General features: G+C 47.4%; 1 protein-coding gene across 4 annotated transcripts; it reads left to right on the plus strand.

The window, feature by feature from the left end:
* Positions 1–639: 639 nt before the first annotated feature.
* Positions 640–10,695, plus strand: LOC311206579 (serine/threonine-protein kinase SBK2-like). Of its 4 annotated transcripts, none has more exons than XM_084282008.1 (4): positions 642–767; positions 8,311–8,500; positions 9,268–9,470; positions 9,731–10,695. In XM_084282008.1, the coding sequence occupies exons 2-4, from the start codon at positions 8,320–8,322 to the stop codon at positions 10,298–10,300; spliced, it is 954 nt and encodes a 317-aa protein (XP_084138134.1). In that variant the 5' UTR covers positions 642–767; positions 8,311–8,319; the 3' UTR covers positions 10,301–10,695. The 4 variants fall into 4 exon arrangements, with proteins under 4 accessions (XP_084138136.1, XP_084138134.1, XP_084138133.1 ...); XM_084282007.1 differs by lacking the exon at positions 642–767 and adding an exon at positions 1,568–1,589; XM_084282009.1 differs by lacking the exon at positions 642–767 and adding an exon at positions 1,920–2,222.
* The last annotated feature ends 12,509 nt before the right edge of the window (positions 10,696–23,204 follow it).

The raw sequence follows: 23,204 nt of genomic DNA on the forward strand, positions 1-23,204 counted from the left end.
TCACCTTGCTGCCCCTGTGCTGGCCAGAGCCCTGAGAGACAAGCCCTTGGGGAAACCCCTCCACCTTCAGAGAGCAGGCAGTAAGGTTCAGTCCTGTGCTGGTGACCCAGAGTGCCTATGCTTATAGGTGCTGTACGGCTGTCCCATGTTAGACTGTCTTTCACCTCTGCCCCCGTGACATGACTTTGAGCCAGTTACAGTTTGCACCTAGTCTCTGGTGCTCACTGGAAGAAGCAATTGAAACCAAAATGTCTCTGTCCCCTTGGTGGCCAAGAGAAAGTGCTGGTAGCCCACAGTGGCCCTCAGCCCTACAGTCACAGCCATACTCTGACTTGGCACGTGGCCCCAGAGCAAGGACCATGCACCAAACGGAGGAACAGCTTTGCTCCCTCATCTGCAGGGATAGCCCAAGCTGTAGGGATGGTCTGGAAAGGGTGGATCTGCTGAAGGACCCCTGGGGCTCATGATGGCCCGGCTAGAGCAGAAACAACAACTCCACCCCGATCCCTGCGACACTTCCCCCTCCACGAAGGGGGCTGATGGATGACCCCCTTCTTCCCCCTGGGCCCCTTTTTTCCTCTCCCCAGCGGTCACCTTCAGCCCCGGGGCGGTGTGCCCCCTGGACCAGAGGCTGGGGAAGGGGCGGAGCGTCACGCTCAGCCCCGTAATGCCTGGCAGCCCCTCCGGCTGCTCGGCACAGCCCAGAGGCAGCGGAGGCGGCAGAGGCGAGGCTGTCCACGGCTGTCTGTCCTGCGCCGCTGGAGAAGGTGAGAGGCTTGGGACGGACGGAGAGGGTGTGTGGGAAGAGAGGGTGCAGCCGTGGCAGGATGACACCGACTGGGTGGGCAGGTGAAGGGGCTCAGCCAAGCACCCCTCACCAACTGGCCTCCGGCTTCGCGTGCTGGCACAATGTGGAGTGCCCCAATTCCCCATGTTTGGTGCCCAGCGTGGTCTTGGTGGTGGTGAGCTCCTTGGGTGTCTCTGCCCCAAAACACTGCTCTACGTACGGGGGATCGCTTAGCGGTTGTGCCTGGTGGGACGGTGCGGCGGTACCGGCGTGTTGGCTGGGAGGAGAGCATGATGTGGCTTGCTCCCAGAGAGATGGCTGCTGATTTTTGACCATGGCTCTGGTTTACTGCTTCCTGGGAGACACTCATGGGGCTGTCCGTGGGGAGCCTGGTGGGTGTTTCTGCCTGAGAAGAGCACTGCGCGGTGCTAAGGAGGAGATAGCCAGGCTGTTCTCCTCGGTGAGATTAAGCACTAACTTGCGGACCTGTTATAGAAAGCAGCTCGTAAATCTATCAGTAAAAAGGCCAGAAACAGCCACTGTGCTAATATGCTCTGGTCTCTTGCCTGTACTAAACATGGTCTGCGCTAGAGTGTACCTTATAGGGAAAAAAAATCCACATTCTTGGGTTAAAAGCCCCAAAGATGGAGGAATATTCTAATGAGCTTCTTAGGGGTAAATATCCTTCTTCATAAAATTTGCATCACATCTGAGGTCTGAAATTGCCTCATTTCAGCTTTCAGGATTTGTTATAATGACTTAGTGGGAGAGCCTCTTCAACAAATTCCTAGTACCTATGAAGGTATGTGCAGATCATAAAATCATCGAGTCACTTTCTCACTATCTATATAATAAGTGAAAAAAAAGGCTGCTGCCCTGGAAATTTCCTGTCAGCCCTTTTAGCATAATCATGGTTCTTTTCGTGGTTCTTCTCCGGTCTTTTTTTCAGTCAAACTGTGCACACCAGTGCTAGTCTGCTGAACTGTGGTCTCACCAGTTCCATTAAAAAGATAGCAAGCATCCGATAGCTAACTCTGTTGATCCTCAGACATCAGCTTGCCTTCCAAAATGGTTGAGGAAATTTACCCTAGAGAAACCAGGCTTTCACATTAGTAGATTTCTGACATTCCAAAGATATTAAAAAAAAAAAAAAAAAAAGAAACAAAAAGCACACCATAAAAAGTGGATAAATAATAATGCAAGGCAGAGCAAACCAAAGGAATGCGTTTCTAATGAAAACACAAAGGCCATTGGTGCACAATATTCTCAGTTCCAGTGCAGAAGTCATTAGCAGGTGGCCAGCTCTGTAGAAATACAGCTTTCCTAACTCAGCTGATTTTCAGAGATTAAGTTTCACGCTGTCTCAAGGCATCTGTGTGTAGAAAACTCTCCAGAAACTAAAGTTCAGTGCAAGAGGCATATTGTCTCACAACAGGTATCTTCTTTTATTGTAACTAATAGAAATCTAGCTACCTTCTATTGTAACTAATACGAGTAAGGCTGAATGGCTGTATCTGTTTTGCTGTTGGTAGTGGTTTTGTTTGTTTGCTTGTTTTGTTCTTTTTTGGTTTAGAGTGAAGCTTATTTTTCAATTTAACATCTGTAAAATTCTCGTTTGTCTCTTGTGGCTGATGTTTCGTGCATCTGATCGTTTGTGGATGTTCTCCTTATCAGAGTGAATGCAAAGGTTGAATCTTCAGCATTAGTAACTCTCATACATTATTCTCTTGGACTTGTGTCTGTGTCATTGAGATGTGTATCTGTATCACTGCTGTCGATTTCTAATACAATTCTACATCTTCCAACACATTAAGGCCTACAAAGGAAGTAAGGGTATACCAGATCTATATTTCTGGGTTTACACAGCACCCATTCTATTTACAAAAATGCAGAAAGAATTTAGATCATTCTGATTACCATGACATTTAACTTTTTTCTTCCCCCAATGCCGGACTAAACTTCTGTCTTTTCTGTTCATTTATAATGATTTTTTATATGTGTGTTTGCATGTACTAGTTTTGTCAAGCAATGTATTGATTACCTGGTCCCATTTTTGTGTCATGTGCAAGCATTTTCTCATGACTTCAGTGCTTTCTTCTAGATCATTGATAAAGGTAAATGTCCTAGAACAGAGCTGGGATTTAATGAAATTAATCGTGTAGCATGAGGACATCACTAAAACATGATAATTTCCACTATACTGAGTCTTTCAAGTTTGCTTGTTCTTAAATCCATTACAAACTATGTGATTTACTGATTTTGATTAATGCCAGAATGCATTTGTACAGTTTTTTTTTTTAGAGAATGTTCACTGGATGGGATGTTTCCAGTAGGTGCTGTATAAACAAATATGAGGCTGAGAATGGTTCAGAACCTCCACCAAAGATTTAGTTGTTAATGAAAAAATCCCTGCAGGTCAGGTCCTTACACAGCCTTGAAACAGAAATGTGGTGTTTTGATAACAACAGAGTCCCTGAGTGATCTGAATTACTGGATATGCTAAGTCTATTCAAGTAAAATGTGCTGCATTAAGGGCAGTGGAAAAGTATTGAGGTAGAAACAAGGCAGGCAGCACTCTGAAAGAGATATGTTGGACAGAAGGTCTTGGTTTGAGAATTAGACAGAAGGTTAGTGGAAGATGTTAAACCAATAAGAAGACTTACAGGTATCTTGATCTGACAGCATGAAGATGTTTATTAAAAACTCAAAATGTGACTACAATTTCTGGAAACATCCTACCTCTTTTTAAACTAGCTGATGTGGATATTACAGAAGCGCAGTGTGCGAGATGGTTTGGAAAGACCAAGTAAGGTGTTGGTTAAATACAGATGCTGAGTATCAGGCTGCACCCTGCTAATTTTACTCAATCTAAGTAGATTAAATATGTCTTTATAGGCTCTAGTCATACCTCTGACCATGATGCCTATAAACCCTGCAACAGTCAGAAGAAACTTATAGAGCACTAGAAAAGTCTTTTCTCTAGATGAACAGCAGCAGGGAGGTAAACTGATATTAGGATATCACATAAATACATAAAACTAACACTGGCTTTTATAGCTGACCACAGTTTATCTTTGTATCAAGCCTGCATGATTTTTGGTAAGAGGTGCCCCAAATGCTGTTGTTGGTTATTTGGTTTGGGTTAATACTCCGTAGAAGGTCAGACTAAAAAATAGTCCCTATATGCTGTATGCTCAAAGATGTTTTTAATGGAGCATCTGTGATATGAGGAGATGCTGAGAAAGCTGAGGCTCTTCAGTGTGGAATAGAGATGTCTCGGAGGGGATCTTATTAATGGGCATAAATACCTTATGGGAGGCAGTGATGAAGATGGATCCAGACTCTTCTCATTAGAGCCCATTTATAGGACAAGAGACAGTGTGCACAAATTAAAACACAAGGAATTCAATCTAAACAAACTAAAATGGCTGTGGTGTTTGTGGTTTTTGTTTTGTTTTGTTTTGCTGTGACGGTGATCAAATACAAAGGGACACCTTCATAGAAAACTTGCCCCAGATGCCCCTGCTTGAGCAAGGGAATTGGACTAGATGATTTCAAGAGGTCCCTTCCAGCCTAAACAATTCTGTGACTCTGTGATCACAGTGCTGTTTCTGTTATAGTGAGATTACTTTGGCTCTTGACATGTATGAAGTGCTTTTCTGGGCAAAATATAGTAATCATTTTGGCTGAAGAAGCAGAGTAACATTACCTAGACGTAGACACTGTATCTCCATAGGCTAGCTCCTCCTCAGCTCCTCAGGAGTTTGGGTAGCATCTCCTGATGGTGGAAAGGGTGTGAATTTCTTTCTGCTGGAATTACACACTCTTTGTGGAGTTAGGATTTCTCACACACTGACAGCCTGGAATCAGGATCTCAAGCAGGGAAGGATAGTGGAGGAAAGAACAGTTTTGAAAAGGACCCTGCCTACTGCCTTCAATACAGCACAGCCAAACGGTGAGTGCATCTTGGCCAGGGCCCTGAAGGCGTCCTTCCCAATGCTGGTCACTCTGCAAAGGGCAAATGGCACTCCAGAAGGTAACAAAGGTTGCCTAGACACACAGACACACTCTGCTCAGTGGTAGCCCAAATGTAGCCCTCACTTAACTTTCTAGCTAAATGTTAACTTCATATCAGTGCTCAGGGACAGCAAGGGCCAAATCCTGCAAACTGTTCTGGAGTGGCTGCAGCTTAGGCTTCCTTTGTATGGAGTCCTGGTCAGATAGACAGGATTGTCACCGTCTCTCAAGACACTCTACATGTATTCTATGGCTGATCTATTTTTCCAAGATGTCTATTTCACTTTGATTCTCTTCTCTGTACCTGGACAATCTTCAATTCCATGCCAGTGAACCATGTAAGGTAAGGATCCTTGCCATTTATATTGCAGTTCATCTGAAAAGTGAGAGGGAAAGACACAAGAGATTTTTGGTTATTTTTCTTGCAAAAGTTAATGGACTGAAACAAGTTGGCTCCAGCTGAGCTGGAGTGAGAACCAATATACAGAGAAGAATATCTTCCCACTCACAAAAGCAAGTTTTCACACAGTAAATAGGAGACAATTAATGAATCATGTAATATATAGAATAGATTAATCATATATTAAATAATTCAATACTAATAAAAGCAGATTAGTGAATATATAGGTGCTTGAAAATTATATCTCCATTGAATGATTCATTAGGTGGATGCAATGATAAGATTCCAGCCTTTGGGTTAGATGGCACTAACAGGTGGCCAGCCTACAAGGAAAGAAATTTTATCTAAGTCAAGTTGGAGAAATTAAGTTATCTGAGAACATCGTGAGCCATTTGCTGACAAGAAGTTGTATAAGACCATGAATTTGATATAGGAGAATTACTGTCTTACAGGTCTTCTTTTTATATTTTATCACAAATATAAATCTAACATATCTGGCACAAGGCAAGCTGACATCTTTCCTTTTGTTCCCTAGTTAGCGTGACTTTAGCCTATCTAATATCATGGGGAAGTCTGTTTTTCAAAGGTCTATTACAGTTCAAGTTGTTCTCCATATTCCTAGATAGGACTCTTTAAAAGGCTGTTTCAGATATTCTGTTTAATGCCTAAATACGACAACAGCAGTTTGCAAATGTCAGTGTCAAAGCAGACCCATACATAGGTTCTGCAGTGCCCTTGCTGTGTGCAGTTTTGCAGGCTGTTGTGTTTGAACAGTAAACAGGAGGACATCAAAGCAAAATCTCTAAAATACTTTCCAGACTGACTTTCACTGTGTCTCCCCACCCTTCATTTGTCTGCTCCCAAGCACACATTTGTTCAATGCTGAATTCCCTATGGACTGTGCTAACTTTGGCTGCTGCTGGCTCTCACACCAAGCCAATGCCTTTTCAGAAAACCAGGGCCAGTTACTTGGTACTTCTGAACTGGATAAGTTTAGCAATACAATCTAGACAAGAAGAGAAGAGAAAAGAAGGAGAGCTCTCCCACAAGCAGCCCTACGCTCCTATAAAAATCCAGCATATTTGCAGTTTTCCTAGATTTGAATAATTCTTTTGCGACATTACTGCATTGTACAGAATGACCAGCTTTAGCAGCAGTGGGGGCCGTAAGGTGAAGGAATTGCAATAATATCAGGTAGAGCAATGTAAAACCTAAGGAAAATGGCTTCTTTCTTTCTGCTCCCACTCATATTCCCAGGATGCCATCTGCCTTATAGCAACCTGAGGTCCTGTTCCCTCCCCTAACGGCATCATGTCAGTCAGAATGTTACATGGGAAGAGATTTTGAGTTCGTAATTGCTGAAGTGAGCACTAATTTTACACCACAGCTCTGTCTTACTGTACACCAAGAGGCCCAAGAATGCTACAGCCCTCAGGCTCTTGAGTTGCACCCTGGGCTACATTAGGCAAAGTGATGTCAACAGCTCAAGAGAGGTGATCCTTCCCCTCTGCACAGCACTGGTGAGGCCACATCAGCAGTGCTAGGTCCAGTTCTGGGCTCCCCAGCAAACAAGTGATATGGACATACTGAAGAGAGTCTGTTAAGGGCCACAAAAGTGATTAAGGAACCAGACCATCATATGAAGAGACCCACAGAGAGCTGGGACTGTTTAGCCTTGAAGGAATTACCATATCAATGTATATAATGCATAAATACCTGATGGGAGGGCGTAAAAAAGATGCAGCCAGAGTCTTCTCAGTGGTATTAAGTGACAGGACAAGTGGCAGTGGGCACAAATTGAATTTCTATTTAAGCCTAAGGAAAATCTTTTTAACCATAAAGGTGATCGAACACTGGAACAAGTAGTGGTTTCTCCATCCTTGGAGATATTCAAAACCCACCTGGACACAGTCCTGATCAACCTGCCCTGAGCAGGAGGTTGCTCTTGGTGCTCCCCAGAGGTCTCTTCTGTCCTCAGCCATCCTGCGTTTCTGTGGTTCTGTCATCCAGGCCCAGGAAGACTGAGCATCTGTGTTCATAGCACAGGGGGATAGCAGAAGAAGCAGAGGGAAAGAGTCCTGTCACAGATGCTTTGAAATGCTGCTTTGTATTAGGCTAGGAAGACCAAAAAAAGCATTTATCTGAAATGGGTCTGAAGCAGCTGGGTCTAGCACAAAATGCCACTGACAGAATCACACAGAATCACAGAATTTCTAGTTTGGAAGAGACCTCAAGATCATCGAGTCCAACCTCTGACCTAACGCTAACAGTCCCCACTAAACCATATCCCTAAGCTCTACATCTAAACGTCTTTTAAAGACTTCCAGGGATGGTGACTCCACCACTTCCCTGGGCAGCCTGTTCCAATGCCTCACAACCCTTTCAGTAAAGAAGTCCTTCCTAACATCTAACCTAAACCTCCCCTTCCTTCCTGCCTAAGTTTCTTGGCCACGCAGATGGGTGACTTTGTGTCAGAAAGGGCAGCATAGGAGGTACTGAGCTCCCTTTGGCCTGCTTAGTGCACACCATACTCTGACTGGTAATCCCCCTTTTGTCATGCACTAGCTGTGCCTCTGCCTAAGGGTGAGTATGTCCATGCTGCTACCTTAAAGACTTCCTTCAGTAAGTGCTAGGGACAGGTTTCTCTGTTTGGAGACAAGGCCTCTCTGTGGTAGGCTAAGAAGGGCAATACAGCTGGGTCACATGTCGCAGTCTGGGACACTGTTCATGTTTTGCTTGTTGCTGAACACCATTGAGTGTAGATTAAGAAGAGGCCTGGAAGGCCAAGCTTTAATACAGACATAGACACATCTGGGTCTTTGAAAGGAGGGGTTCCAGGGCCTATAATTAGGGAGAGATGAACACCTAGCTGGAGGCCAGGAAGGATTAGGGGGCTAAACAAGAAAAGCTTCCCTTCAGGGACAAGGACCTTGGATATAAAGAGGGGCTTTGCCAAGAAGTACACTGTATAAAAGCACAGACTCAACCCCAGCACAGATGATGCCCCAATGCATCCCTGGCCATGGCATGGTTTGTGGCATGTCTGATCTGTTTTTGCTCTGTGCATGGTGTGCTGTTCCTGACCTAGGCTGTGGTGTTTCTGCAGCGTTCAGCAATGGCCGAGAGCTCAGCTGCACCAGCAACAGTGACGGCAGCACCAACCGTGCTAGATGAGCTCCTGGAGATCACGGCTCAGAGCCTGGTGCGCACCGAGGTGGCTGAGCACTATGAGGTTATTCGGGAACTGGGCAGGGGCAAGTATGGCCATGTGGTGCTAGTGACCCACAGGCAGAGAGGTAAGGAACTGACTGCACCCTATGAGCTGTTGTGCTTCGTCTCCTTTCCACTTGCCAGGACACCGTGTAGGCTAGTGGCTCCCTGGGGCTGGGTGCCAGGAGTGGCAGGGGGTGCTCAGAGGAACCAGCAGGGCAGTGGCCTTCCAGCCAGGGACCATCCCATTGACCCCAACCAGGGAATGGGTCAAGACAGGGAGGCAGCCCAGAGCAACAGGCAAGATTGAGGTGATGAGGTAGGTCCAAAGTCAAGCTGGGATGTCAATCCACCAGTCAAGATCAACAGCATTCATGGACATGCACAGGCATGGATATCATATAGCTGGAACCAGCAATCCTACAGCACAGTGTAGACAAGGAATGAAGCCTTGGGCTTGAGCTTAAATGGGGCCTCTGGGCCCATGGACAGGGATGGGGATGGATGTCCAAGGTAGAGCTGGTCAAGGTCATTAAGGCATATATGTGCTCTCAGGACCCTGATGGTGCCTTCTCCAGCAGTCTCAGGTCAGACTGATGAGCCTGTGTAGCTTGAATTTCCCCTCCTCTACTCAGTGTTCCCATGGCACGCACTGACTAGCTCAAAACTCGCACAAGTAGCAGTGTCTGTTTTCGTATCTGGTATCAGTATGACATACCTCCATACAAAACTTTGGACCAGAGACCTCCCTGTGGCTGTGAGTTTCCACAGCCATGGCTGCCCTGTGCTCTCTCTGTCTGGTCTTGGTGTGAGTGACTTTCAGCAGGGTCTAACCCATTCTTCCCATTCCTAGGGACTCCGATGGCTCTCAAATTGCTGCCCAAAGCCAGTACCAAGCTGCACACCTTCCTCTATGAGTACTGCGTGGCACTGTCCCTTGCCACCCACCCTGCTATCATTAGCATGTTTGGAATTGCAATTGAATCCAGCCAGTACTATGGTTTCCTCTATGAACCAGCGCTGCACAAAGACCTCATCTCTATCATCAAACCCCGGGTGAGTGCTGCTACAAAGGTGTGGGGATTGGGACTGTAGTGTTTGGCCTCTGTGCAAACTGGATGGGTCAGAGGGAGAGAGGAGTCAATGGCATATGGGTCTCCCACCTCTGGGGTCTATAGCTTTGAAGAAGATTCGAGCTTACAAGACCAGAAGCTCAAAGACTCCCTAATGCAGAGTAAAGATGAGAGCCCACCACCTTAGTAGGGCTGCCAAAATGCCATGAGGGCGCATTATTGCCTGTCTCTCTCCCCATGCAGGATGGGATCCCTGAACCGGCTGCCAAGCAGTGTGCCAAGCAGCTTGTGAGTGCGCTGGAGTTCATCCACAGCCGGGGCCTCGTGTACCGTGACGTCAAGCCGGAGAACGTGCTGCTCTTTGATCCGGAGTGCCGGCGCATCAAACTGACTGACTTCGGGCTCACACGGCCCAAGGGTACCAAGCTCAAGCTGGTGGCTGGGGTAATCCCCTACACTGCCCCCGAGCTGAGCAACACCGCTGATACCCAAGGGGTGCCCATCGACACCAGCTTGGATGCCTGGGCTTTTGGCGTGCTGCTGTTCTGCCTGCTGACTGGCTACTTCCCCTGGGAGCAAAGCCTGCCTGATGACCCTTTCTTTGAGGACTTCATGCTCTGGCAGGAGACGGGCTTGGAGGAGAACCTGCCTCGCCACTGGAAACGCCTGACAGCAGAGGCTGCCCTCATGTTGCGGAGCCTGCTGGCCCTAGATCCTGCCAAGCGTGGCCCTGTTGGCGGGGCTCTGCGCTATGTCGATTGCCCCTGGCGGCTGGAGGACGGGTGCAGTGAGGGGGCTGCTGTGAAGCCCTAAAGACTGCTCTCCATGGGGGAGGGAAGGCAAGTCTCATCTTGCAAGGAGCTTCAGGGTTGGAGGCATCAAGGTAGGCCTCCAGCAGAGCAGCTGAGAGACCATGGTAACCCCAAGAGAAACTTCTCCACAGCACTGTCCGTGCCACCATGGAGCCATGGTCCTCACCACCACTGCTCAGTGCCACCTCCTTGTACTTCCTTGGGGCTTGAAAATATCTCCTTTCTCTTGCAAGTGGTGGTCTTTGTGTGAAGCACCCACTTTCTTCCTCTCAGGGGTGGTTTCTAGAGGCTGCAGTGCCTGTCTTGTCCTTGAAATAGAGTAAGATATTTATTTATCCTTGTGTGTCTGTATGTGGCTCATCTTCTATCATAATAAAATGGGGGCTGTTTACTGTGGGAGAGCACGGGCATGACAAAGCCTCTGGCCATCTCAAAGCAGGGGCCTCCCTATGCTGCCTGGGTCCCTGAATGGGTGGCTTCATAGAGGTGGGATGGAGGTGCTGGGAGCCCCCAGCATGTCACTGTGGGCAGTAGCTGGGGACTCATAATGGTGCTGTGAAGGTGGTGGAAGTCACTGAGGTGGGGTTTCGGAGGACCAGCTGAGGGACCTCAGCCTCAACTTGGTAGCAGCAAGTGGATATGGCAGGGTGTTCACAGGGTGCTGTGAGGAAATAAGCACAGGAAAAGGGTGGAGGGGAGCCAGGTGTGTGTGAGGACTGTGGCAATGTTGATCAGTGCCTTGCCTCTGGAGCTCTAAAACATATCTAGCTCTGGTTTGGCTTCATCTTTGCCACTCATGTTCCCTCTGCACAGCTGTTAGCATACAGGTAGCTATCATGGGTTCTTGCACAAACCATTTGAGGATTTTCCTGTCAGCAGTTAGACATAAGGCTTATCTCTAACATAAGGATGTCTTTGCTGCCCACTCCCCTCACTGTCTCTGAAGTTTGTCCTGTTTAGTCTACAGTGACCGCAACTTCTTGGGCTTCTCTTCATCTACTTTCTTTTCTTCCTGAAATGATACTTAATGCCAACCATATAGATTGCTCAGTAGGAGTTTCCTTCTGAAAGCCTCCCTCATCAAAGGGACAGAGCCACAGGGAGCCACAGGTCACGCATTTCTTCACATTTGCTTATATTGCAGACCAGATGAGAGGTGGGCTTTTCTGGATGATGGGCTGTTAACAGCAGGAGTCCCAGTGTCAGTTCAGTTTCTCTCTAGCTCCTTTAACTCAGGAAAATGGCCTTTTGCAAACACCATCATCCTCAATAAAGCACAACTCACCTCTCTCTCTCAAGTGGCCTAAGTGCAACTAGAAAGGTGACTTCACTGCCGTGAACATCTACATATATGATTCAGCTGAGAAGACAGTGCTGTGAGGATGGTTGGCATGGGCATCACTATGAAAGGCTAACAGAGAGCTGTAACCACAGGCCACTTTATCCGTCAGAATAACCCCAGCTATATTCCCCTGCTGATTCTCCTAGCAGTCCTACACTGTTGCCTTGCTCTCACTCCTAATCCTCCTTCAGACTGACCACTCCTAATCCCCTCACAGAGCCAGCCCCTCTCTGTACCAGCCTCCACTACCACTTCTTCCCTCTTCCTATCCTGAATCCTTCAGTCCCAAGGAACCATTTCCAAAACTATCCAGTTCCAACCAAGCACATTTCCCTTGTACTGCCTTCAGGACCTAAAACAATGTCCTCTATGTGGTTTTAGATGCCTGCATAACACTGTAAAAGACCTTCTTTATCCCATTTCTCATCACTACTGTAATCCCTCCCCTCCCTCCAGCAACACTCCTTGCCTAATCTCCAAATATCCTTCTAGGCATACATTTTAATCCTGGAAAAGGATAGCAAGGGAAGAATTAGGGATTAGAAGCTCTTCTTACATTCCTACATCTTTCCAGTCCTCAGGCAATTACAGTTGGTAATCCCTTCCAGCTCTCAGCACAGTGCCATTGCCAGAAACATCCCCAGCTCAGTTTCCATTCTCAGTGACTCTGTAAATTCCAAAAAATGAATTGTTCCAGCACCACACTTTCTACCATCTCAGTTTTTCTTTCGCCTCAGGTCCCTTTCTCCACATGCTCTTCTGTAATTCCCAACCACCAGCTCTCTTTTTCCAGCTTCTTCTCACTCACTGGAATTTTACTCCTACTTAGCTTCCACACTAACATTCCTTTTCTACCACTCATTACCTGATGAACCCATTTTTCTTGTTTCTCTCTCATCAACATCACCACCATACTATTTTGTCCTTTTCCTGCTCCCTACATTACTCATTCCTCGTGTCTTCCTTCCAACTCCCAGCCCTACATTATCAATCAGCACAGTGCTCACCTTCAAGATACAGTTTTCTGCTGTCTGCTTCCATTTCTGAGTCTTTCATTATCCCAGAACATAATAAATGATACTCAACTCTGGCCCACAGAGATTTGTCTCTAATTACTCTTTGATTTCTGTAGGAATAGCATAAGAGTGTAGAAGTACCAGTGGATTTCCTGTATTTAAAAAGGAGATGCACTGAGACCAAGGGATCTATAGGCCAAGTATAGGTTAACTATTTCCAGTGAAAAACAACAGAAAATCCAATACAGGTGCTTATTAATAGAGAATTAATGAACAAGAATATGGCTTTGTGCAATGTGACCCTCGATGTTCTATTTGATAATTGTGCTTGATGAAATCATGATTGATCGAGTAAATTCATAGTCTTCTGGTATATTTTTTTTGTGAGGCATGACCTATTGATATAAATAAAATTATAGTACATTGTATTGAGTAAGAAGGTTCACTATGCAAAGTCAATAAAGCATATATTAAGTGAATTGAGAGCTTGCAACGGACAGAAGAAATGATTGTCAGTTGGGAATGCTGTTTGATTATTTTGGTTGGTTTCTGTAGGGATCAATAGCAGAATAAAAACTGATCAATATTTCCATCAATGACTTGAAGGTATGTACAAAACCACCAGAGACAAAAACTTTCAGATGGCAGAAACATGAATAGGCTGATAAACAGCAACAGGAACAGGCCTTCCAAAGAGGTCTGGATAAATTAATAGGGTGGGTGTATTCAAACAAGATGCATTATCTTAGAGGTAGATGGAATGTGTTCCAGCACGAGCACATAGAAATAAAAAACATTCTTATAGAAGGACACCTTCGTGTTTATGAACTTTTATTGATGCTTATAAATGTCCAGTGGGAGGGTGCAAAAAAATCATGGTCAGAGTCTTATTGGGTACTGGGACAAGAAGCAATAAACACAAATTGAAATATGGGAAAATTTGTTTAAACATGAGAAAAAAATGGATTTATAGTGAGGGTGGTTAAGCACTGAGACAGAGAGATTGTGGTGTCTCCATCTCTGGAGACATTCAAAACATGATTGGACAAGGTCCTGGTCAACCTGCTCTAGCTGACCCTATTCTGAGCAGGAAGATGGACTAGGCAATCTCCAGAGACCCTGTCCACCATCAGTTGTTCTGCTATTCTGCAACATTTTTCATTTCAAAGACATTCAGTTTTGCACTTAGAGATGTGCAGGACTCCCAGTATCTTTGCTTTGGACCTGCTCAGTATTGCAGGCAGTGGTCTCTGCAGAGCTGGGCACAAGGTGCAAAACTGGCTTGAGGAAAAAGGATGAGCCAGGTTTTAGAGTTGATTACACATTAAAGCAAGCCTAAACTGGTGAAACACTGACATCTTTGGGCAACAAGTCAAGCTGTCCAATTCCATCAGTACCAAGGCTGTTTGTTGCAGGAGCCAATCATGCAGATGAGGATCAAGGTGAGGTGACAAAGGTGATGTGGCAGATGCTGTTTTGCAGTGACCAGTGGCGATGACCAGGACTGTTTGCCTGTCTCCTTTGTCACAGTCTTGAAACATTTGTGGAAGGGGTCTCAGCTGCCAGAAAGCTGTGCAGTGTACAGCTTAGTGATGAAATCCACAGTGTGCCTGCACCATGCACTTGATGGTGGTGTGGGCAGGATTACAATGAGCACAGCAGCGAGCACAGCAAAGTGCCCAGCTCCTTTTCTCAGTGGCTTACCCATAATTGCATCTGGATTTCTTAAATCAATGAACAAACAGACCTGTTGAAACCTACCCCCAGGGGGTCTGAAAGAAGATCTGCTGGCCCCATCACCCCCGCAGCAGCTGCTGGGAGAGGCTGAATGGAAGGGAGCTGCGTGCAGACACGCCGGCCCTCTGCACGCTCTGCCGCTCACAGCAGCAAGGCTGGCCAGACGCCCAGCGCGTAAAGGGCAACGCTTCAGCTCATGTAGGCACAAGGTATGGGGTGGATCTGGTGTCGTCCCCAAAGAGGCATCAGGTGGCTGCAAAAGGGGAGGGAAAGACCTGGTACCTCACTCCTCTCCGGGATGGAATGAAGAGATAAATTGGGCAATTACGGAGCTCACTGCGCTATGTGGGCTCTGGCTACGGTGACTGCGGGACAAGAAGTGTGAACCCAGGCCCTAGTGCCCCCGTGCATGCATCCCAAGGCTCTCAGTAGGACTCATGGTCTGCATTTCCTGATCTCCTTGTGCACCTCATGAGGCATTCTGCCCCCTCTCCTCCACCACTGCACACTCTGTATGGCTCATGAATAGCCATGCTCAGGAGCAGTCTGAGCAAAAGCCTACATGGTGCAGGAAAGGCCAGTTACAGCACCTTTGTGTTGTGTTGCAAGGGCAGGATGATGGATTGAGCCTGGACCCTTAACCCTTGGTCACAACAATCCTTCTGGTTAGAAAGTGTTGGCAGGAAGCAGTGGAAGCTGTTCACTAGGCCAGACCAGAGATGTGAAAGCAAAGGCACGCATAAGAATGAGGACCTCAGGTCTTAATAGTGGTTGAACAGGGTCACAGACACATCATCTGGGAATTAAAATGCTGAGTCTTCAAGGGAGTGCTTTAGAAAAGTACCTGGACTAACCACAGGTCAGAGCTGCCCCCAGAAAACAGAGTGTGTTGTGATGCTGGCTGGACTCAGGACATGAAATGGAGGACAGGACCAGGCTGGATGGTGGTGTCAGTGCCATCTCCCCCTTCTAGGAAGACTAATGAAAGCCACCCTATTAGACTGGCTGACCCAGCAGCAAAAGGCAGAGCACAGGTCCAACCTTCAAGCCCTCTCCAGTTAAACTTCTGGTCTCATTTCTGGAAGCTTGCAGCATATAATCTTTCTTCTGCCTTCTGCCACCTGCCATGTCAACTCCAACATTCACTTCCATCTCCTCCCACCTAAATCCTGCTAAGTGCCATTGCTAGGATTGTGACTGAAGTTTCTTAGGAAGGTTAGTGAAGGACCAGTCCTCTGCAAGCTCAGGCCAGAGAATATGATAGGGCAGATGAAAGACTGTATAAGTGCCTGTTGCTGCATCCTCCCACGCTGCTTTTTCTTGAGTTTTGGCTTTCACTTCAAAGACAAAGCAGGCCAGAGCCTTGATAAAACAAGCACACAAACAAACAAAGCACAAAATATGACCCTGCTCTGAACACGTGTCCCTCTGAGCACAGGAATAGAAAGAGGCAGTGGCTGGGGGATACAGATGGTGGGAATTTGTTACCTTTCATCCTTACTGACATAGGGGCAGGCTGGCCGTGACTGCAGCCCAGCTGCTTGCTCCTAGAGCTCCTAGAGCTGGTCCTTGATGGGAAAACACGCAATGGCTCATGGAGTTTCAGTCATCACCCTTTATTTACTGCATCTGGCATCCCTGAGTGGAGGTGTGTGAACCAGAGAAAAGTGCCTTAGGCACAGAGATCATAAGAACCGGTTCAATAATTTCCACACCTTGTAGCTTGGGTTGCAGAGTACCTTGCTACCCATACTATATTTTTAAGTCTCCTTGAGCTGTGTTGGACTGTCAGTGCTGGTGTTGACCGCAAGATGAGAACTGACCACCACTAAATCCTGTAACTGTTCTCCAGTGTCCTGGATTTCCCTGCTCACACCCCATCCAAGGTCTGTCTGACAGCCAGCCATGCCTGCCAATGGTCTGGGCTTGCCCATATACAGGGCTGCCCGTTGCTGTGGATGTGTTTGTGTTTTTCCCTCGGGCTGATGGGCAGCTGGGCATGTTTATAGGCCCTGTGCCTTGGCCCAGCTTTGTGCAAGAGAAGGAGGAAGGGGAATTTGGCCCGGCCCAGGGTGGTGACAGAAGGTGGTCACAGTTGTCACGCAGACTAATTGCACTTCTAACCCCTCTGCGCTGTTTACAAGCTGCCCCACACCGAGGACTCGTGTCTCTGGCTGACCCCCGTGTCTCAGGGTGGAGCAGCACGGTGTTCCTGCCCGCACACGGGGCTCTGGTAGCACCTTTCGGGTTTTAACCCAGACTGACTTGTCCCCAGGCCCTTGTCCCCAGCCCTGCTCTGTGCCTGCCTCAGCCGGTTATGCCGGAGGGGGAGATGGAGGCCCAGCAAGGGCAGGCCGAACTCCTATCTCCTGACACTCCTTTTTGCAGAGCCGCTCTCTGCTTTACCATGCACCTCTCTCTGAAGCTACTGAATAGCTCCTGGCTGCTCAGCCCGCTATTTCAGGAGGAACTGAAACACATTTAATGGCTTGCACCTTTATGATGTGCTAAGCCCTGTGTCAACTACAGGTCAATTCCCTGCAGCTCATGGATCTGGGCAAGTGATGCAGAGATGGGGCTGAAGGAGAGAGAAGGGTGGAGCACAGAGCAAGAAAGAGAAGGAAAAGAAACAGCAGCACACAAGGAAGATCCCCAAAAGTGCCTCAGGACCTGAAGGAGGGAAGAATCCCTTGGTTAGTGCCCTTCTTCAGCGTGAGGGATATTAGTCCATAGCAGCAATGTTGCACAAGCCCCATGTACTTGGGGCCATTCTTGGCACCCAGTTTGGTTAATCCAGACCCTTAAGCATAGCACAGCTATGATGGCCATGCCTCCCAAATACATGGGTGCCTATACACAATAATGTTATGAACTCTGTGCTGGGACAGTCTCGTGTCTTTCCATGGCTGGATCCATCACATAAACCAGCAGTACAGCATGCAATTCCTGTGTTCAATCCCTATTGACTGCTCCAAAGGCACGGAAGTTCACCACCTGCCCATGTCGTTCAGTTTCGGGCGTTTGGGCCGGGCTCCCCTCCCTCGTTCTCATAGTGCTCATAGTGCTTCAGAGAAGACTGCAGCACCTTTATCCCACCAGGGTGGCTTATCACTCAGCTAGAAGCTCATGAGAGCGCTCACGTGAGGAGCAGCTGCTGGCCGGGCACTGCTGGGAGCAGTAGGATGGGCGCTTCTATTCCCAGCGCTGGAGGAGGTTGGGGCAGGGGGAAGCTGGGCCTCCTGGTGGCTCTCTGCGTGTCTTTGAAGGTAGCCACTGACAATCTCTGTTTGAGTTTGCTGTTGCTGGGCTACCCACAGGGACTGCCGAAATTGTTGGCCTCTTCTGGATAATGGAAATCTGGGGATTATGAGGGAGCCGCAGTAGGCAGCAGTTCTGATGGCCCTGAGCAGCCTGCCACCCTCCCACAGGAACCTGGCTGCACAAGGGCACCTCAGGAATTGGATAGGGCTGGCAAAGACCTGGCTGTAACAGGATGCCCCTGTCCTTTCCTTTCCTTCCATCACTCATCTTATGGCACGTGGTATGTGGGGGCTGCCAGGTGCCAGCAGCTATAGGAATGATGGGACCTCAGGATGGGGAGGTATTGTTGCTGGAGTGAGGTAGTTTACATTTTTTTTTTTTTTCATCTCACCTGTCTAGTTGGATGTCATTGTCCACATTTTAGCACTTGCATGACTGGCCACCCACCACCAACTGTTCCAGCATGTACATAGTCCATTGCTACTAATTATCTTAAACTACATACCAAACATCTCCTGAGTACCTGAACTATCTACAGAAGATTGTCCTGTACATCCATTTCTTCATCTGCAGGAACACTTATTTTCTAAGTATCTCATCTACATACAGCTTGATCAGGGTTGCATCCGATGCCCCCTGAGAATCTCTGGGATGGGCAGATTCTCTACCCAGGACGTTAATCTGCACACCGACACACATCAGTTGGTCTGGGCACAGCAGGAGCTGCCTGGGGGATTCTCCATGGCAGCCCAAAATTCCCATCTGAAGACTCCTGCAGCAATTAGTCAAACGCTTAATTGTGAAAATGGCTACGAGCTCAGTCAATTGGTTGATCTCATTCAGCAGCCCCCTGCCTCAGATCAGTCCATTGCCTCATCCATGGAGATGAACAGCCTCGGAGTTCCTGGAGAGCCAAGGAAAGTAATGGCGACTAAGTGCACAACCCTACCACCCAGCTACGTGATAGTTATAACTATAGGACAAACCTGAGTTTGACACTTGTGACTTAAATTACACAGCTCTTGCCACACAGCAAATACAGGAAGAATGACACAAAAGTCTGTGATGGTCTCATTTTAAAACAAAATCATTTTGCTGTAGCTGAAGAAAGGTTTGTGGGCCGGTAACTCATGAAGTCTGGCACAGATATATCTTTACACAACCCCACACATAATTCCCACAGAAGCAAAATGTTTGGGGCATTTCTATTGCTGGGGTTGGGTTCCATATGAAAGGCTTTGAAAACAACATCTCTCTGCTTAGTCAAAGCAATTTCCTCTGACCAGCTTTGGCAGTTCCTTTCCAGGTCACTTAATGATTCATTTAATTCATCTTGTTTAAAATAGAGCTGTCTATAGTCATGCTGTTTGGATCTTATATCAGCTGTGTTAAGCACATACCTCCCCAAGAGCCATATAGGCTGTGAATTCCTGATGCTGGGGAAAGCAGGAGCAGCAGTGCCTGTGTGGACTCAGGTCCTGTTTCCTGTGTTCTCATTTTCTTTTTTTCTGGCATGGGTGCTCATTTTTCCAAGTTCTGATATGGATTTTGTTTCTCTTTGGTGGCTCTTTTGGCTATTTTCAGCTTGCTATCTGGGGGATGGCTGGGACTGTTGCAGGAACATTTGTATGTTAAAATTGTGGAGGGGAGAGTAGCAGATCAGGACAAATGCTGAAGACTAGATTGGATTTCACACCCCTGCCTTTAAACTTGCAGCTTGCTCTTAAGGTCTGAGGACAATGGCATGGGGAAACTATTTTCACATGGGTGATCTTAATCAGATGATAATGAAAAAGGAAGAAATGGGAAACTCTTTGCTAGAGGTGCAGAACCTTTGCAGACACCATTTTCAAGACAGGCTCACTTTAGGGAGGATATTTTTCAGCTCCCTTTTCTGGCTCTTCCATTTACTCCAGGATCTCCTAGGATGCTGGCAGAAATGTTTACACTGATTCAAAGAATGATTGCTTTGCAACTCTCCCTTGTTAGCCTTAGCTTCATTGTCTTTATTTGTGTGTGTATGATATTTGAACATGTTTTTGCTTCAGACAAAAATCTGCTTATTGTTTCCTTGCCAGATCATTTTGTTGCAGCAAGGAACCAAGGTTACTACCTGTCAGCCTGCAGACAAGGCAAGAGCTTATGTAAAGATATATTGCTAAAAGACTGAAAATCACATTTCAGTGTAGCTTGTCAGGCAAGAACTACCATGCCAGTCATGTCTGGGCCATTACTGAAAATAAGGATTTCTTGCCTGTGTCCAGGGGCTGAGAAGGAAGTTTTTTAAGAACATGTCTGGAGACAGACTTCACAGCCTCTCAGATGAGGAATAAACTGTATTTCTTCACCTCCCCACATTTTCTTTCTTTACAGAGCTGCTGAGTAGGCCAACAGTTATGGAAGTGTTGAATGAATGAATGGCTTCCTGAAAAAGGTCTTCAAAGCCTTCTCAAACCTACTTTTTTGGGACTGCAGCTTTGCCTCGAAATTCAGTTATATTAGTATGCAGAGAGGATAAACATACACACTTTTTGTCAGTGAGTAAACTGTACACAGAATGAACTCACCATGCATGGATCAGGTCTCTGATCTGGACAACTGAGACACCAGAGCTGCTAAATTATTTATTCTGTGGGTTTGACCTCTGCTGTCTCATCTGTGGCACCATGTAAACCCTCACAGGAGGTAGGCCATCCCCATCACGCCCATCAACAGAGCAACTCCTTCTCCCCACTTAGCTTCAAAGTGGGATTTTTTTTTTTTTTGGGTTGGTGGGGAGGGTTATATACTTTTCGCATTAGCAAAAGAGGAGAAATTGCTGTGAGCTTTCTTTGTCAAGGAAGAGAGGACAAGGCAGCTCTGCTCTGTCCCTCTCCTGACAGAGATCCTGAGGAGCCCGGAATGGCGCTCCTATGGGATTTGTCGCAGTAGCTTTTCTTAGGGACTGAGTCAACATAGCTGAAAAGCACAACCAGCATTAAGATGATGTTCCACTGCAATGCTGTGCCAAAGTTACTCAGCAGAGGATCTTTCCTAAGCAGGTTTTCTGTCCCTTCAGATACTGCTGCTTCCCCTGCCCTCTCCACACATTACCTCTCATCCCGCCGAGCTGTGTTCCTGGCCACTAGAACTCAAAATCTCTTAAAATTTAATTACCAGTGCTGCCCTTAACACAAAGGCACCGCTGGAAACTTGCCTTTCCTGGCCTGTGGCCTTCTTCCAATTACAAGCGACGTGTTAATGAGAAGGCCACGGATCTAATCACCAAGTCACGGCATTTGCAAAATGCCAGCCAGCACAGTAGCTGGATGCAAAAAATAGGAAACCAGCTAATGTCAGCTAAGACCGCTGGTTGCAGGGTCCTTGGAGAAGCATTACGTTTGCTGGAAGCCCGGCTGAGCATGAGGGCCATCAGCTCCTGCCACCGGGTTACGGAGACAGGTCTGGCAGCAGAGGAGCTGGCGGTGTACACGTGGGGGAAAGGTCAGGAGATTGCCGAGGGCTTTTCACTTGTGGGCTGGGTGATGGGAATGGCCGGTGAGTGACGAGTACGAGCAGCTGGCAGAGAAGTTCATCCCGAGACAGTCCAGTTAGAGTGTGGGCACACGGCAGCTTTAATGCTGGACGGGTTTTTTACGATGCACCGAGAACTAGGTGGCATAAGGCACATAAATCAAAGTAGCTTCTTGAAACTGAGAAAGTCTGAGGCCCTGATGCCCCGCGGCCAGAGCAGCTGAGGTGACACAAGATATTCCCCTCTGTACACGGGCCCTGCTTGTGCCAGCAGGGAGACTGCTGCCTCCTGACCCGGAGGGAAGGAATAAATGTCGTGTTTGAGGAACCAGCTTGGTTATGTATAAATTTTATGGAAACTGACAGTGTTCTCTGCATGGTATAAAAAGGTGCTATGCTGTATCAGAGAGCATGAAACCCTAAAGTGCAAACCAAACCTTTAAATATTTGGTTTATATTTATTTTAGGGTTTATTATTAACCTTGGACATTGGCTCATTATTATTATTGGATTATATTTGCTCATTCACCTCCATCTGCTTTGGTTTTCTCTATTTCTTATCTCCTTATCTAGTTTCTCTATTCAGTCTGCTCACCTCAGAGAAAGAGAGCATGAAAGTGTCTGTCTACTCCCGTGTCTCTCCTCAAATCATTTGAGACTCATGATCCCTTTCAACCTCTGTCACTCCAAACTTGTCTTTGGCGTTAAGGCTTCATTCCCTCGCAAGAGACATCAGGCAGAGCGAGTACTGATCGCAGGCTTGATGTGGGGCCGTTGTCAGGAAGCAGCAGGAGCACGCTGAGAGAGAATGCTCCTGAGAGGAAGGAGAAGGGCATCTCCCAGGGCTTCTCCCAGCTCTTCCTCACCCCTTGCCCTTTTCCCAGCAGCCTACCTCAAGGTGGCAGAGCTGTGCCCTGACACAAGCAGCCAAAGCTCTGGGAGGGAAGCAAGGGGAGGTCCATCAGGGCCCTGAGAGCAGCGTCCCACCTTCAGAGAGGAGTTAGGCACCGAGCGGCTGGCAGAGAGCTGTTCCTTTCAGTGCCCACGCTGCGCACCAGGAGCCTCACCAGAGCACAGAGACCACTCCTGAATACCCTAGGGAGAAGCTTCATGGAGATGCAGACTCTAGCACATGTGTCCCAGGCTTGGTGTCTTGCAGGGCACACGCTAGAGCTTTACCCTCCAATCATTTGTGTTCAGCAAACGTCTCTCTTGTATCACAGAGAGGACTTGTTTACAAAGCAAACACTGTCAGTCCATTTAATTGGCTCTTTAACATGGCGAGAAATGTTCCCTGGCAGAGAGCTCCCGGGAAACCCTCCAAGCTGTGAAATGGAGAGGTGCTTCTACGCAGGGAGGACAAATGAGGCTAGTTCCTCACAACTGAATCATCCCTCTTTGGGTGATGGTGAGGGTTCAGGCAGGGGTTGTCACAGCCACAGCCACTACAACAGCAATTTTTAACAGTGCGTGGCACAGCAGCGACAGAGGAGGGAAGTTTACCTGACTTGTTCTGTACAGCAAAATTGATTAAGCCATGATCTGCTTAGCAAGACTGCTGGACTGGCTCCATTTAGGATCCTGGTTGTGGTTGCTTGCCTGTTCGTCAGGTGGGATTGCTGAGACTGGAACTGCTCATGTCATGACCTGCCTTCCCTGCGCAGAACGGTCAGAAAAGGGCAACTTGAAAGACAGCAATTTTTTTTCTTAAGTGTAGGAAAAATATGTTTGTACTAGAAAGCAACAGTTTGCAGAAAACCAAGAATGTTGTTTCACAGCTCTGCATAACCTTGTTCCTGGAAAAAATCTTCTCAGCCCCAGTTAAGCTGAATCACCAGGACGCGCCCAAAGCCCGAGGCCTGGCCCTGGACCAACAGCAGGCAGCGGCTGCCACGGGCTGGGTGTGACTGAGGGATGGGGGAACCTGCGGGCAGGGCTCCGGGCAACCTCACCTCATGCACCTGCCAACACGAGCAGAGAGGGGAGGAGGGAAGGAGCTCAGGCCCTCAGGAGCACAGCAGGAGGCTGAGAAGTGA

Source organism: Netta rufina, assembly GCF_964035555.1.
Source record: "Netta rufina genome assembly, chromosome: 2".
Taxonomy (NCBI): Eukaryota; Metazoa; Chordata; class Aves; order Anseriformes; family Anatidae; genus Netta; species Netta rufina.